Genomic DNA, 16,351 nt, shown 5'->3' with positions numbered 1-16,351 from the left:
TAAATGGAATTAGTTTCTTAATTTTCCTTTCAGAGTGTTTATTTTGTTAGTGTTGACAAATGCAATTGATTTTTGTGGCCTCACTCTACAGTTTGCACAGCTCTTTTACATTAAACCCTGACGCAGACAGGTTGTAGCCCCACTTCACAGCCCACGAAGCCTCGGTATCCAACGGAGGAGCTGGAGCCAGCACCCAGCTCAGCTGCCAGCAGCGCTCAGTCTTTGAGGGGGGTGGAGGGGAAGAGGGTGCCAGCATGGGGCAGGGGGCACACGGTGGAACAGAGTGAGGTGCTGGATTCCTGGGGTGGAGGGAAGGCCCAGGGACTGCAGAAAGCTGCTCAGACATTTGTGCCTCTCAGTGGGAAGTGACGGTGCCAGCCAGCGCCACCCTCCCCAACGCCTGCTGGGTGCCAGACCCAAGCTGAGGCAGGAAGCATTGCCCCCAGTTTACAGGTGACAAGAGTGAGGTTCAGGGCAGGAAGTGACTTGTCATGTCACATACTATAAAGATGTGAGCCTGGGTCCGTAGAGTGCTGTCCCATGGAGCTCGGGTGAAGCCCTGCTCTGGGTACCCAAGACTGTCTCGCAGTGACATGCCCTCTGGCCGGGCTCCTTGGGAGGTGAGCTGGGCTGGGGCAGGGACACCTTTCCAATGGCCATCAGAACACGCCACGGGTCCCACCTGATCTCCGCCTGCCACACCCTGAAGGTTGCGGGACCCTCAGCGAGGAGGTGGGCTGGGAAGGGTAGGTGCTGCCCCCATGCCCTGGACAGGTGAGGCCTGGGTGTTTCCAAACACTTAATTTTTGACCAAGAGTTTTCATCTGTGGCCTCCGGCCAAGATTTTTGCCACTCTTTACTGACAAGCAAGAAGGCTGTTCCGTAACCTGAATGATACAGTAGTTTTATTAACAGCTACCTCGTGTGCACACAGTTGTTCATGAAGAAACAGCAAATGTTGCCAGTGTTGCTCAAGGCCAGGAGAGCCCCTCCGGCTCCCTCAGACACCCCTGAGTCCCCTGGCCACCCACACCCCCTTCCTCAGTCTGCAAGGCTCGCCCGCGCCCGGTCACCCCCACATCCAGTCCACTCTCCCTTCAGTGTCACTGTCTTGGGCAAAGCTCATCTGCCCCCCGTCATGTTTCTTTGCTGGGCGCTCCCCCAGAATTCAGCTTCTGCCCCCTCAAGCACGCACGGTGACGACACCCCCACTCGCTAACTGATCGTCAGAGCCACTTCCGCCTCCTACCATGGGGCCAGTGCCTCCGTGTCCCCAGGGCCTGCAGGGCCTGGTGCTGGGCAGATACCCACTAAACAAAAGAATAGATGGAGAAACAAACTTTGGGCAAACCAGCGCCCACTCTGGGTGATTTCCCTTTTTTGGTTTTTAAAGTGACAGTGTTAAGAGTTAGGGATGGGGTTGCTGAGGACAGATCCCCGGCAGAGCTCCCAGTGTGCCCCGCCCGCCTTGCCTGGTGGGAGGTCCTGCTCTCACCTCCGCAGGTGACTGCTGAACTCGGCCCACTCCCACTCGCCGTGTAACCACTATGCCACTAGGCGTGCTCCACCAACTCTAGGATTCCGTCGCTGGTGCCTGCACCCGACCCCCTTGTCACTTGCCTCATGGCACTGGCTCTAGGAATTTAGTTTAGTTTAGTTTAGTTAGTTTGCCTTTCATAGCAGTGGGGCCCCTGTTCAGACGCATGCACACCCATGAATGGCGCAGCTGCCCCAGCTGTAGGGGCTGGGGGCCCCAAGGACCCCACAGTGCTCACCTGAAGACCCCCACCTTCTCAAGCCTCATCATTTTCTCACCTAAAATAGGTCCTGGGTAATTGAGAAAGCCCCTACTAATTGGAGAAAATGAAACCACAGAATCCGAGGGCAGGAAAGGGGCCGGGCGTTTGCTGAGGCTACTGGTCTCTGGGAGGGGCTTGGCATCGGGAATGTTACTGCAAAGCAACAGAGACCCCTTTTACAGGGACACTGGGTTGACCCTTCACCCTCAGGGCCATCACTGGGGGGACAGTACTCTTTTGCCCTGTAGGACGGGGAGCCCAGAAGGACAAACAGCAGGAGCAACGATCCCGAGCCGAGCCGTGGGCCCAGGTCTTCTGAGATACTGGTGGCTGCTGGCCTGGCCCAGTCAGGGGACAGGGGGCAGGGTAGGGAGGGGGCAGGGCAGCACAGTCTGGGCTCCCAGGCTCTGGCTGATGGCTTCATTGTCCCCTGGAGTCAACCCACACAGCCAAATCCTGGGGGGGGTCCCACTTCTCCATTTCTGATTTTCCCTCCAAAGGCAGAACAAGAAGCTCAAGTGGACCTGGAAGCTTTGCAGGAACTGGGACCCTCACCCCTGCCCCGTCTCCCCTGCCCATCCCCGCTGGCCTCCCACCTGCAGAAAACAGGGCTTCTCTGCTCTCGAGGCCTGACACTGTGCTCCCTGCAGGGCCCAGGGCCTGTGCACACAGCCCCAGGCTGGGACACCGGGCATAGGTGAGTCCCGGAGTGGGTGGATCTCGTCGGGAGGGACGCGAGGGCAGCTTCTGCAGGCAAGACCCTTCCTCAGGGTTCTCATTGTCACTCCCATTCTCTGAATCTTCAGGGTGGCCTAGGCTTTGGTTGTTCCCCTTCTGAGATGTGACACAGAGTAGGTGGCTCTCTGTGGACACCTTCAGCACCACCCTGCTTGCACGGCAGGGGCCCGGGGAGGGTGCAAAGGGTTTGGAGAGGCGCAGAGGCTGCGTCCAGGGTCTTCATTGCTCTGGGGAGGGTCTTGTTGCCTCGAGACCCTGCAGCTTCTCCTGGGAGGCCTTGTCGGGGAGCAGCACCTCCACAGTGTAGCTGACCTTCTTGGCGTGCACCAGGCTGTAGGTGTTATCGAAGCGCAGGACATCTGCAACGACAGAGAGGTGGTCAGGCAGAGCACGGCCCGGCACGTCTGCACTCCTGGTGTCCTGCTGACACCTAAGCCCGTGGCTTATGACAATCTCCTTGGGCGATGCTCATGCTACGTAAAGGAATGACAACCGCCAGCATGCACACGCCCCTTCTGTGCACCGGACATACCACCACAGACAGTCACGGCTTCCTGAATCCTTGAAGCGGCCCCATGTGGAAGGTATTGTCACCTCCATTTTATAGAGGAGGAAACAGGCTTAGAGAGATGATGTGACTTTCCAGTGATCACGGAGCAACGAGGGGAGGGACTGGCTTTCTCTTATCCTGATGTCCCAGCCCAGGGAGGAGCCCTGCTTCCCCCAGGGGAAAGAGCAGAGCTATGGAAGCTGCTTTTCCATCTCGCAGAAGGCATTTCCCTCAATACCAAGGTCTGTCGTGAACTCTGGGACTTGGGGAGTCGTGCAGATGTCTCCGTCTCCACTCTCCTAACTCTCCCTTGCCACACGGGAGCCCATGGCTGCTTACGTACCTGCCTCTTTGCCTGACAAGCCTGGTGTGGGGACTTCTCAGATGACCCCAAGGCCCTGGGCTCTGAACCCCGGCTCTTCCTCCACAATGAGTCTCTGCCCTTGTACCCACGTGTAGGGGCCACTCATCCGCTCCCTGACCCCAGAAGACAGCTCCACTGGAGCCCATGGCGTGGAGGAGCTTACACAGTCCCCACGCCCTTCCTGAGAGCTGGAAATAGAAGGCAAACAGGGGGTACACTGGCCAGAGACGGTCAGATCATTTCTCCACCACGAGGAGGAAAACAACTCCAGCGAACCCCGCAGCTCTTACAAACACCGGTCTTGAGGCAGGTGAGGCTCCCGTCCTCGGGCACCAGGTGGGCGTTGTAGTGCTGGCTGGGCAGCACCTCCGTCATCTCCCCTGCCCGCTGCCGCTCCTCCATCCTGGTCTTCAGGAAAACCCCAAAGCCGATGTCCCCACCATCTGATGCGAACTGCCACCTGCAATGGACGACAGAGCCCCAGTGACGACCACCTGCCTGGGCGCTGGAGCCCCTCCCAGCCGTGCCCAGGTGCAGAGTGGCCACCGTCCCTACCTGAGCACACAGCCTGGGAACAGGATCTCATTCTCCACCTGCAGGGAGGAGCCGCGGCCCACGGACTTTGTGTGCTCGTACTGCGCCCTCACCTGGTTGCGCCGGTAGTAGGTCTTGGGCACCTCGCCCCCGTAGTTGATCTGTGGACAAGGGTGGGTGAGTGGGCCCCAGACCACGCTGTCTCCCCTCCTCCCCACCTCTGGGCTCCCTGTACCTTGGTCAAGCACTTGGGGTTGCCGTCGGGGTCTGTCATGGTCCCCCCAAAATCCACGGGCAGCTGGTCGGGGCTGATGAACTTGGTCAGTTCCTGCTTCCAGTTGTCTGTGTGGGGGCAGGAGGGGGGCTCCGAGGGGGCTCAGGAGACTCAACAGAGGGCAGCGGGGCTGAGCCCAGTGAGGGGACCTGATATGTCCCAGGACATGGTCTAGGACCCCAGGCCTCGCCTGTGCATGCAGTGGCTGACTCAGGTCGGGCCAGGGTCAGGGCCTGAGTCAAGAGGACGAGCCAGGGAGAAAGGGGCTTTTAGCATTGACCTCTGCTTCCCAGGCAGATGCAGACAGGGGCACAGCCAGGAAGCCAAATCACTCACTTCCCAGAATCACTATCTTCCTGCGTGTCTCCTCACTCATGAAGGTCTTGACCAAGTTGAAGGCCACGGGGAACAGTCTGGAGGCTGAAACACATGAAAGTCCCTTGGGGAGCTAGATAAGAGAGGACTCGGGAATATAAGGCCACGGCCAAGGGCACGTTCTGGACAGGAGTTGGACAGATATGGATTCTGCCATTCCCTCCTGTGTGACCTTCAGCTAATTACTTACCCTCTCTGAGTCTTAGTGCTATTAACTGTAAAATGGAGATTAAATAATGTATGTGCAGCACGGGGCACAGTGCCTGGCTCTCAATAACAGCTGCCTCGCCCAACCCAGTTGTAAGGTCTTGGGCACAAGCTGGCACCATCGTCAGCAAATTGGTTTCCCAGTGGTAACTCTTCCTTTCCACACTCAAGGTTTTCCCAGGTTACCCTGGAATCCTCTTGGGTGCAAGCAGATGAGGTGACTACAGTCGACCTCCTGTCTCACCCTGAATCACCCCCACACACTGAGCACTGTCTGTGGGCCAGGCTCTGTGTCTTTTCCGCAGACTATCTCACAGCTATCTTGTGGGGATGGTGCCCTTGGAGCCCCATTTTACAGAGTGGGAAAACTGAGGCTCAATGAGGTTCAATCGACTTGCTCTAAGTCATAGAGTTGGCTAAATTTGAACCCAGATCACCTGATTCCAGAGCACACATGGTGTACCCCCTCACTACACAGGCCATCTCGGACAGGGGCCAGCCCCACTCAAAGTGTGTCCATCAACCAGCGTGGTCCACGGACAGTGTGTTACCAGTCCATGTTGAAATAAGAAAAGAAATAACAGCAAACATTTAGAAACTTATAACTTAGTTGATATTGCTGCAACATACCAGCCACGCCTTTGTATATTACAAAAGCATCTGTCTGTGAAGGACTGGAACTACAGATCGAAAACAGAAACCAAATAAACAAAAAACTGGTTCTTCACAAAGGGTGATTTGAGAAGCCCTGAACTCAACGGTGTCCCTGCTGTCCCTGCCCTCCCCATCCCGGTCATGGGCTCACCTCGAACAATAATTAAATTCTTCAGCATCTCAGGATAATTTGCTTCCAGTATGGCAAAAAACTGTGGAGTCAAGATGAGTCTGGTCAAGGCCACGTTCTAGCATCCCTTACCCCTGGGTCTCTGTGGCCTCTGATGCTCCTGAGACAACAGGCTCGTCCCCAGCCCATGTCGCCTTCCCTGTGAGCATGCGCTTCCTCCTCTGTGTTCTTCTTCCTCCTTGGAGGGAGGACCCCGGGCTAGTGTCACTAGCTGGCACCCCTGCTCCTCCACGGACCGAGGTTCCCAGGCTGGCGTGGGCAGCAGCTGCTCCAGTGTCAAGCCAGCTGCCCGCCTTACCTGCTGGTAGACCTCCACAGCCGGCTTCCACAGGTGTCTCAGGCCCAGCCCCTCCACGTCAAACACCATCAGCACCATCTCGATCTTCCTGCCCAGCTGCACAGGACAGAGCAGGTACGTTTGTCAGGCCATGCTCCAGCTGGGAGACCTTAGCCAGGGAGACTCAGGCACTTGTCCCCGCTGCTCTGCCACCCTATCCCCGCTGGCAGCCCACAGTGTCTTCCAAACAGATGGAGCCATCCAGGTTCTGAGAAGATGCCACATCCAAGCCCTGTCCCAGTCTGATTCATGTTGTTATCACATGTTGCTCAACACCACTGGCTGGAGTAAGTTAACCATAGAATTAAAGACGCCATTCATTACGCACTGGGCATCTCCATGTACAATAACAGACTACGTCAGCCGGTGTTCTGTGGTCCCATGGCTGTGTCCAAGCCAGAGCTACGCTGCTGGCAGGCTGCATGGCCTCGGGCCGGTTTTTAACCCCTCTAACCCTTAGGTTCTTCCTCTGCAAAATAACATTAATACCAGAGAATTTCACGTCCTGATAGAATTGCTGTGAGAATCCAATGAGATAATGCACAAACAGCCCAGCGCCTGGCACGTGGCAGGTCCCTGAGAGATGCTAGCAGATAGTATTAGTGTCATTATCACCATCATCATCAGCTCCAATCAGGAACATCCAGGAAGTGGAAGAAACTGTGTCAACCCAACAACATCAGCTTCCTTGTTTGAGAGACGTGCATCTTTTCAAACCTGCCGCTGAAAACGGTGCTTTGCAATTCACGCATTCACAGAGTCCTGCCACGGGTCTCTGTGGAGGGACTATTTTGTGTCTAGCCTCATAGGAGGGGTTGGTGATGCGGGCCCCACTGTCGTCACGTGGAGTCTGATCGTGCCACAGTGACATACCAGCCCCAACCAGGGGGGTCTTCCTCCTAAGTGCATCTAGAAGCTTAGACTGACAAAACCCACAAGGGTACACTTGGCGCTAGATTCACTCTGAAGGACACAGAGGGTCAGTGGACAGCTCAGGGACAAGGACATGAGATCTGCAAAGGTGGACACGGAGTCCTTCGTGGCTTAGAAGCCCCATGCCCCATAGGACTCAATATATTTTGCAGGGTCCCACAAGGGACGTGCGCAGTTTCCAGGGTCGCTGCCTTCGGGGCCGTGCATCAGGTGTTATAGTTATGCAGCTTACGCTGAGGGGACATCTCTTCCAGAAGCAAAGCTGGCTGCCCACCTTTCCCAGGGTTCCAGGGGAACAGAGCTGCACCCAGGTCAGTGTCCCACGTAGAGGCTTTGGTGGCCCTTCACTCGTGCCAGCAGTGTCACGCATATGCTAGATGCTCGTGGATGAGCAACGATGGGAGAAGCCCATGTTCCCCCAGAGCTCTGAGCGCTGAGGGCTCGGGAGAGGTGGGGGGTCATAAGGCGTCACCCTTTAGGCGGACCAGGTCCACCGTGCACCCCTCCCCAGGTGCCCACCTTCTCACTCTGCAGCGCACACTCACGCAACAGCAGCTCGCAGACCCTGATGCGCTTCCGGATCAGCTCCTGCTTGGAGGCTGACAGGAGGAGACCCTTGGGGTCAAGGGCCCCGATGACGTCGAACCACACGGGGCAGCCTTCATAGTCGTAGCCGCACAGGCCACCCGAGTCGTACAGCTGGATCACCTGGGCATGTGGGTAAGGTCCCTGCTCCATCAGGGGGCTGGACATAGGGGTGACGGGGGAGGTGGGGGAGGGCATCAGGTGGCCTGGGGGATGCTGCATGGGGCTCACCTCCAGTGGCTGCCACGACAGGATGTTGTCCAGGTCTTGTTGCTTCCGGAACTCCACGTGCTGCAGGGACACGGCGGGAGCTAAAGACTCTGCCTGTCTCCAAGGCCTCTGTGGAGCACCTGGGGACACCAGGCCAGGTCCCTCTGCCCACAGTGGCCAAGATCCTGCCAGAGCATACCGAGGCTCCACCAGCACAGCCCGGGGGATGGGGACAGGAGGAGGGCTGGGGGGACCTGGGTCTGATGCAGAAAGGATCCAAGGAGGAAGGAAGAAGAAACATGAGAATGGGACGGGGCGAGAGTCCCCGCTCTTTGTCCTAATCCCCGGGGCGCGGTGCGTGGGACACCAAGGCTAACGGAGCCTCACCTGCCGGAGCATGTTCTCGGATTTCTGCAGGTCAAAGTTCCGAGCTGCAAGAAGATGAGGTGAGAAGAGACTCAAGGCTGGATCTAGAATGAGCCATTCCCTGAAAGCTTGTGAGGGACATAATGAGGGTGTCCCCAGACTGTTCCTCCTGACACTCCAAGAACACACAGAGGGTCTGGAACACACGGAGGGTTTTTCTTGTTTTTTGAGACATGGTCTCACTCTGTTGCCTGGGCTGGAGTGCAGTGGTGTTATCATAGCTCACAGCAACTTCAAACTCCTGGGATCCTGTGATCCTCCTGCCTCAGCCTCCCAAGTAGCTAGGACTATGGGCATGTGCCACCATGCCCACCTAATTTTTTCTATTTTCAGTAGAGATGAGGGGGTCTCATTCTTGCTCAGGCTGGTCTCGAACCCTGACCTCAAGCTATCCTCCGCCTCAGCCTCCCAGAGTGTTAGGATCATAGGTGTGAGCCACTGCTACTGGCCTGGAAATGCTTTTTTTTCAAAGCAAAGATCTTTAATCCTCTAGGAAACTTTGGAGAAGTTTGGAGAACCCTCGATTTCAACTTTCCAGTCCTTTTTAAACTGTTCATTCTAGAGGCTGATCTAGCCCATAATATTTGATGTCCCCCCCACCCAGCAAGCAGAGACTCCCCCCCCCACAGTGTTAGGGGTAGTGAGAAGTGAGAAGCATAGGATTTTTGAATCAGACGAACTTGAGCTTGAATTCTAGTTTTGTCCTTTTATTTCCTGTGCAACCTTGAGCAAGTTACTTACCTTCTCAGAGCCTTAGTTTATTTTAATCTGTTACATGAGAACAATATCTTTTTCCAGTTATTCAAAGAAGGACATGAAAAAAAAGTCTGTAAAGGGCTTGGCACAGTACGTGGCTCAGAGTAAGTTCTCAATAAATGGTAGCTATTGTTGTGATTACTTATTTTGAAGAAATAGATACACTTTAATTGAAAACATAATGCTCTATTTTGGAAATGCTATGGAATTTGGCATTGATGGAGTTGCAACGAGATGCAGGCTCAGAGATTTTCAAATGCAAGGGGCCTGAGATGCTCTCCAGACCCCCCTGCTCTGATCATAAACCTCCAGAAATAACTACGGAGGCCACCAGCACAGCCTTGATTATCTCCCGTGATGGGGAGTTCACTACCTCAGTAGGCAGCTCACTTCATTCCTTAGCCGCTTTGACTGAGCATAAATCCGCCCCACAATGATTCCAGCCTCATCATCAGAGGTCAAACAAATATATGTAATCATTTGTCAATGTGGCAACCCCGCAAATATTTGAATTCGAGCCATCAAGTTCACCTGCCTGATCCTTGTTCTGGGCTACATACTTATTCAAATCATCTTCCTCATTAACACTGTTTAACAGAACTTTTGGGGTCAACGCTGTCCAAGAGAACTTTCTGTGATGGTGGAAATGTCTTACACCTGAGCAGCTCAATTTGGCAGCCACTAGCTGCCTGTGGCTACAGAGCCATTGAAATGTGACAAGTGGGACTAAGGACCTGAAGTGTTAATTTAATTTAATTTTAATAGTTATATGTGGCTAGAGGCTAGCAAATGGTACAGTTCTATATACTTCAGGGATTTTAAGGTTTTTGCTGTACAGATCTTGTGTGTTCTAGGTTAAATTCCTGGATATTTTAGGGGCTTTTTTGCTATGTTGAACGGCAACTGATTTTTATAGTTTGCAGTTGGATATCTCTGTGCATAGAGGAATGCTATTGATTTTTATATCTGGCATTATTGCTGAACTTTCTCTTGAGTTCTGGAGCTTTTCTGCCGATCCTGTTGGTTTTCAAGGGAGATGAGCAATTTATCTGCAGATATTTTAACTCTTTTCTTCTAGTCCTTACATCAAAGACTATTTTTTTCTTCCTTATAACATTGGCAAAGGTCTCCATTTCTATGTTTATTTATTTATTTATTTATTTGGAGACAGAATCTCGCTCTGTTGCCTGGGCTAGAGTGCCGTGGCGTCGGCCTAGCTCACAGCAACCTCAAACTCCTGGGATCCAGTGATCCTGCTGCCTCAGCCTCCCAAATAGCTGGGACTACAGGCATGCGCCACCATGCCCGGCTAATTTTTTCTATATATTTTTAGTTGCCCAGCTAATTTCTTTCTATTTTTAGTAGAGATGGGGTCTCGCTCTTGCTCAGGCTAGTCTCGAACTCCTGACCTCGAGTGATCCTCGTACCTCAGCCTTCCAGAGTGCTAGGATTACAGGCATGAGCCACCATGCCCAGCCACCAGTTCTGTTTAAACAGTAAATATTGATTGATGTCATCATCCTTTCTTTGTTCCTGATCTTAAAGAAAATACATCTAAAATTTCACCTTAAGCATTAAATTTGTTAGAGCATGTTTGCTATATAATCATTACCAAGTCAACGAAATTCCCTTTTATTCCTAGATTGGTAAGACTTCTGTTCTGCCTTATAAATAAGATTTGAACCTTTTCAAATGCTTTTTCTGCATGAATTGAGATAGTCACATAATTTTTTCTTTGTAACTCTATTAATGTTTTCTACATCACTGATAGATATTTTGATGTTGAACTGTTCTTGCACACCTAAGATTAATTCTCCTTGATCATGCTGCATAATTTTAATACCTCATTGGATGCTATTATGTAATATTTATTTAAACGTCTTTATACTTACATTAATAAGTAGAACAAGACTAGAACTTTCTTTCTTTCTTTTTTTTTTTTTATTGTCCTGATCTAGCTTTGGAATCAAACTTAACCAAGCCTCATAAAGTAACTTTCACTCTTTCATATATTCTAAAGCAACTTAAATAATTTGTATGAGAGAGGAATTAACTGGTCTTAAAACTTTAGAGGAATTTACCTGTAAAGTGATTGGAGTCTGAGTTTTGCGAGAGGGGAGGTTTTTACTACCATTTTAATTTCTTTAGAATGCATTGGTCTGTTGAAGTTTTCTATTTCTTCTTGCTGGGTTTTGGCCTTCTATATATTTTTTTCTAGGTATGTACAGATTTCATTTAGATTTTCAAAGTTATTAGTGTACAATTGTTCATAATATGCTTCGATTTGCTTTTTAAACAATCGCTGTGGTGTTTATAGAAGATTTTTCTGTTGAGAACCAACGTGTGGTTCTCTATAGATGGTATTTGGGCACTGTTGATGAGATATGATAATAGATTTTTTTTTAGTAGCACCTACTATGTGCCAAGCTGCGGGCTCTGAGGCAGGCACAGTCCCTGCCCTCACGGAACTGGCATCTGAGTGGGACAGATGGACACAGATGTGGGACAGAGGAAAAGGACCGCAGAAGGAAGGTCAGGAAGTCCCCTCAGCATGAGGGGATGAGCCCCTGCCAGGCTCTGGCCCAGCGATCACCCTCCCCTCGGCCTGCATCTGGGTCTAGCGAGGCAGGGAGTGCTGGAGGTGATGGGGCCGTGTCAGCAGGGTCTATCACCCACGACACAAAGTGGGAGGCATCGGGACACTGGCCAACCCCCTCCAATCTTGGAGACTTTTCCTTTCCTGTGACCCAGCGGCCTAAGTTATCCATGATCTCTCTGCTTTATAAAGGACACCCTTGGTAATACCCAAAAGCTGTTTGTTACACCCAAAAAGACTCCAAGGAGGAGAGGGGCTGATGCCATATCAAGGGGCTTCAAGAAATCCACTGTCCCAACTCCTTCTTAGCCCAGGCTGGGGACAATGACATATTCACTTGAGAAAAAAAAAAAAAAAAAGGCCAAGGTGGCTCATGCCTGTAGTACTAGCACTCTGGAAGGCCAAGCAAGGAGAGAGGATCACTTGAGCTTAGGAGTTTGAGACCAGCCTGAGCAAGAGTGAGACCCCATCTCTACTCAAAATAGAAAAATTAGCCAGGCGCGGTGGTGCGCACTTGTAGTCCCAGCTACTTGGGAGGCTGAGGCAGGAAGATCACTTGAGCCCAGGAGTTTGAGGTTGCTGTGAGCTATGATGACGTCACTGCACTCTAGCCCGGGAGACAGAGTGAGTCTCTGTCTTAAAAAAAGGAAAAAGGAAAAAAAGAATAGAAACGGCCCCTGCCACAGCCAAGAGGAGCTTAAGGAGATAAGATGACTAAATGTACTGTGAGATCCTGGAACAGAAAAACTAAGGAAATCTAAATAACCTATGGACTGTGGTTAATAACGATGTATCCAGATTGGTTCACTAATTGTAACAAACACACCCCATAATAAAAATATGATGTTGATAACAGGGGAAACTTCGTGACTTTCTGTACTACCTTTGAAATTTTTCTGAAAATCGAAAACAGTTCTAAAACATAAGTCACATCTGTGACTTCCTCTGACTCACAGCATAATTATTTTCTGAAAATCAAAAACAGTTCTAAAACATGAATTATTTTCATTCCCCCTAAGCCCTGGGGTGGTTTTTGTTGTTATTATTTTTGACTGCGGCTGGAATTCCTAGAAGAAACTCCTTCTCTACTGTTAATTAAATCCACTTCCTTAAGTGTTTGCTGGGCACTTGCTCAGTGCCCTCGGGGACACTTAGGTTCCTTAAGGGGACTACACAGCCCTGTCCTCAAGGTAACTGGAGATAGACCCAAACACATATATTGAAGACGGTGCAATATCTGACCCGAGGCCTGGCCAGGCCAGTTAAATCCTGAGGACATGCGAGGTGTTAACTCCAATGTCACTATGCTGATTGGGTGCCTCAGTGAGGGTGGGGCGTGCGGTACTTATGCACAGGGGAGCTCAGATTCTAGCCCAGAGCAGTCTGATTCCAGAGCCCATGTTCTTTACCACTCAGCAACACTGTCCCGCAAAGTCCCCCACTGCTTCTCCTGAAACCCTCCTTCCCTCCCTCCCTCCCACCTCCCCGGCCCCTGCCAGCCTCACCTCGGAGCCAGCGCAGGAGGAAGTAGTCGTCAGTGCTGGGCAAGGTGGGCAGCAGGTCCCGGAGGTTCTCCTGGAACTGAAGGTAGGAGGATCCGATTGTCAGTGGGGCTCTCTTGACCCCTGGGGCCACCACCCCTGTCCCCAACTCTTCCCACCCTCATCAGCCATCACCCTACCCAGGGACCTTGCAGGGTGGGGACCACATGGTTAGCAACAGCTGCCCTGACCCATTTTGCCACCTGGGAATGGGGCACCCTCCAGCCCACCATTCCAGGAGAAAGACCTGGGTCCTTCTCAAAATTTGGAAGCGCCCTGTCCCCCAAGACTCTCATTCCACAAGTGGGGCTCCGGCATCCCTATTTTTACAAGGATCCCTGGGTGATTCCGACGCAGGCCAGCCAGGAGGTTTTAGGAACATTGTCCCTGTTACTGTATCTTAAGGGTCTGGATTTGGAGGCAAGCTATTTTACCTCTCTCTCAGCCTCAGTTTCCTTATCTGTGAAGTGGGGATAATGATAAACACGATCAAAGAAGTTTATGCATGTAAAGCACTTAGTGTCAGGCCTGGTTCTAAGCAGATGTCAGATAAAGGTGGGCGCACATTCAACGTGGAATGCCTAAAGCCCGGGACAGTGGACACTTTGTGGAAAAAAACAAAGGCAGAGGTCTGCAGAGAGGAAGTGGCTGAAAGAGAAGCCAGGGATGCTTCATCAGGACATCTGGGGGTGCTGGGGGAAAGGAAGGTGGCTGACACACTGGGGGGTGACTTTTCCTACTGGCAGACTTTAGGGAAGTCACTAGGAGTTTGGGGCTCAGGTCTGAGAGAGAGAGAGAGGAGATCTCACTTCCCTGGGGACTCGGGAGCTGAAGGCAAGGGCTGGGTTTGGAGGTGAATCTGTGAACCAGAATTTGGGATTAGAAACATATGCGAGCTGGCCAGGTGTGGTGGCTCATGCCTGTAATCCCAGCACTTTGGGAGGCCGAGGTGGGAGGATCTCTTGAGCCCAAGAGTTCAAGTCCAGCCTGGGCAACATAGCAAGACCCCTGTCTCTACAAAAAAATAGAAAAATTAGCTGGGCACGGTGGCGCACACCTGTAGTCCCAGCTACTCAGGAGGATCACTTAAGCCTGGGAGTTGGAGTTGCAGTGAGCTATGATGACTCCACTGTGCCTGGGCAACAAAGCAAGACCCTGTCTCAAAAAAAAAAAAAAAGAAAGAAAAGAAAGAAAGAAAGAAAAAGGAAAAAGAAACAGATGTGAGGCCATTCACCAAACCACCTTTAGCTTTAAAATAAGAGCGTATTCACGTATTGTTTACATAATTAAAAATGCATAATCAGTTTCCACATCTCCAGTGTTAACAAGTAACATGAGCGACAGCACCTCTATAACCATCTGAACCAGCACCCGCAGTGGAAGTTCTTGCACAGACAGCTGCAGCCTCTGGGCTCTGGGGGAAGTTTTTTTGAGGGCAGAAGAGGGACAGGGTCCCCTGAGAGGCAATGGCTCTCCACCCCTCAGCCCCTCCAGGTTGCCGGCTCCCTCATTTGAACCTCAGGACATGCCCTAAGGCAGGAAGGGCAAAGGTAAGACCCTGCTTTGCAGATGAGGAAACTAAGGCTAGGGCGGTGGAGACTCTATCCCGGGGACAGAGTGGGGAAGTGGCGAGGCCAGGAAGACTCCACCATGGGGGCAGGGGCCATACCACCCTTGGAATGGACGTCACATCTAAGGGAAAGCCACTAACTGAGCAGGCGCAGGCAAGGTCAGACGTAACGCGGAGAAAACTCATGATGGCGCCATATGCAGAAAGCAGCACCTGGCAGTGTGACCAGAGGTGGTCAAAACTAAGCTCAGGAAGAATCTAGAAGGAAATGATCCTAGGTATAGCTGTCTAGACCTCTGAGACCATGGGTCATCTCTTTCCTTTCTTGCTACTTTTCTCTTTTCCCCCAATTTAAAAAATAATCAGCATTCATTGTTTTTAAATAATGGGAAAAATAAGAATAAACTCTTTACTTGCTTTAAAGCCCTTTGGTCCACAGGCATTTCTGTCGCCATTCACCCCCAAAGGCCGGGTGTCAGCTCCCTCCTGTGACCACAGTGCCTGGGGCTTCCCTGAGGTCCCCATCAGTGGGGAGGAGAGGGCTCACCAGGGGACCCCATCTCCTTCACCAAGGACACTTCTCAATCATCTGGGGCCCTCTCTCCTTCACTGGGGACCCCTCCTTCACCTGGGGACCCCTGTCTCTCACCTGAGGGCCCCTCCTTCATCTGGAGACCTCCTCCTTCACCACCCCCAACCCCGGGTCCTCATTCCTCCCAGGAGAGCCCTTCCCCAGGGCAGGAGCCTCAAAATAAATCATTCCCCACCAGTCTTATGCTGCTGTTTCACAGGCCCCAGGTGTGAGCCAAGGCTGTGACCCTCTCCTGCCACCCTCAAAGTCACAGTTTCCAATCCCTGGCCATCCACAGTCACATTGCTCGGTGACACCTAAGGCCTGGACATTCTCCGCTTTCCTGGTGGCCTCCACGCTCCAGGTCTAGTCGGCAGGACTGTGTCACAATCACCAAAAAGCCCTTCCATTTCCCTTTAATAGAAAACTTAAGGTAGGGAAACTTGGCGGAGTCATCGAGATGCCAAGAAAAAGCAAACAAACAAATGTTGCAATCTGGGCACGAGATCTGGCAGTCTAGCAGAGCCATACCCTCCCCCACAGCGGGGGGTCGGGGGGAAAGGCCAGGGCGGGGTGGTAGGGAGCCGGCAGGGGTGGAAGTCTGGATTTGGCTCCAGAGTCACCCAGAGAGGGGGTCCTGGCCGGTGTGCTGCGCGCTGGCACTGCCGGCGGGACAGAGGCGATCTCCAGGCTTGGTGCTCCCGTCGGTACAACTGGGGTTCCAGCCGGGTTGGACCCTCCCCAACCCTCCCAGCTCGCGATGCCCCTCACCCTGGCCAGCGCCTCCTGCTGCTGGGGGCTCAGGTCCCCAACTCGGCCGCTCATGGTGCCCGCAGGCGCAGGGGGCGCGGTGCAAGTGTGCAGGACGCGTCTGCCCGCCGCCGCCGCCGCCGCCGCCTGCTTTTGCAGGGCAGGACCAGATGTTGGTCCCGCCCGGACTGATGAGCAGCTGGTCCTGCCCCGCCCCGCCGGGCTCTCGCCGCCCCTCGGAGGTTTCTTTCCACGGTCGGTCGCCAAGCGCACCTTACCTGGAGCAGGGAGGTGACTCGCCCCGAGAGGGGTTCCAGAGCGCTGACTGGAGTCTGGGGCAGCAGGCGGTCCCCACCTGTGGGCTTCCTCACTGCAAGGGCAACAGCTGGAT

The 16,351-nt window shown here is 52.7% G+C and overlaps 1 protein-coding gene across 3 annotated transcripts; it reads right to left on the bottom strand.

The window, feature by feature from the left end:
* Window positions 1-2,684: 2,684 nt before the first annotated feature.
* LOC138401831 (SEC14-like protein 4) lies at window positions 2,685-16,089 on the bottom strand. Of its 3 annotated transcripts, none has more exons than XM_069497438.1 (12): window positions 15,982-16,089; window positions 13,034-13,109; window positions 8,138-8,181; window positions 7,772-7,831; window positions 7,475-7,684; window positions 5,984-6,079; window positions 5,647-5,707; window positions 4,596-4,679; window positions 4,221-4,327; window positions 4,007-4,146; window positions 3,742-3,911; window positions 2,685-2,896 (listed from the first exon to the last, which is right to left on the bottom strand). In XM_069497438.1, the coding sequence occupies exons 1-12, from the start codon at window positions 16,033-16,035 to the stop codon at window positions 2,757-2,759; spliced, it is 1,242 nt and encodes a 413-aa protein (XP_069353539.1). In that variant the 5' UTR covers window positions 16,036-16,089; the 3' UTR covers window positions 2,685-2,756. The 3 variants fall into 3 exon arrangements, with proteins under 3 accessions (XP_069353539.1, XP_069353540.1, XP_069353541.1); XM_069497439.1 differs by having other exon boundaries at window positions 7,475-7,663; XM_069497440.1 differs by lacking the exons at window positions 7,475-7,684; window positions 7,772-7,831.
* Between the last annotated feature and the right edge of the window lie 262 nt (window positions 16,090-16,351).

This window comes from Eulemur rufifrons, chromosome 21 (genome assembly GCF_041146395.1).
Source record: "Eulemur rufifrons isolate Redbay chromosome 21, OSU_ERuf_1, whole genome shotgun sequence".
In the NCBI taxonomy this organism is placed as follows: Eukaryota; Metazoa; Chordata; class Mammalia; order Primates; family Lemuridae; genus Eulemur; species Eulemur rufifrons.
Note: the sequence above shows the minus strand (reverse complement) of the source record. Positions and strands in the feature narration are given on the sequence as shown.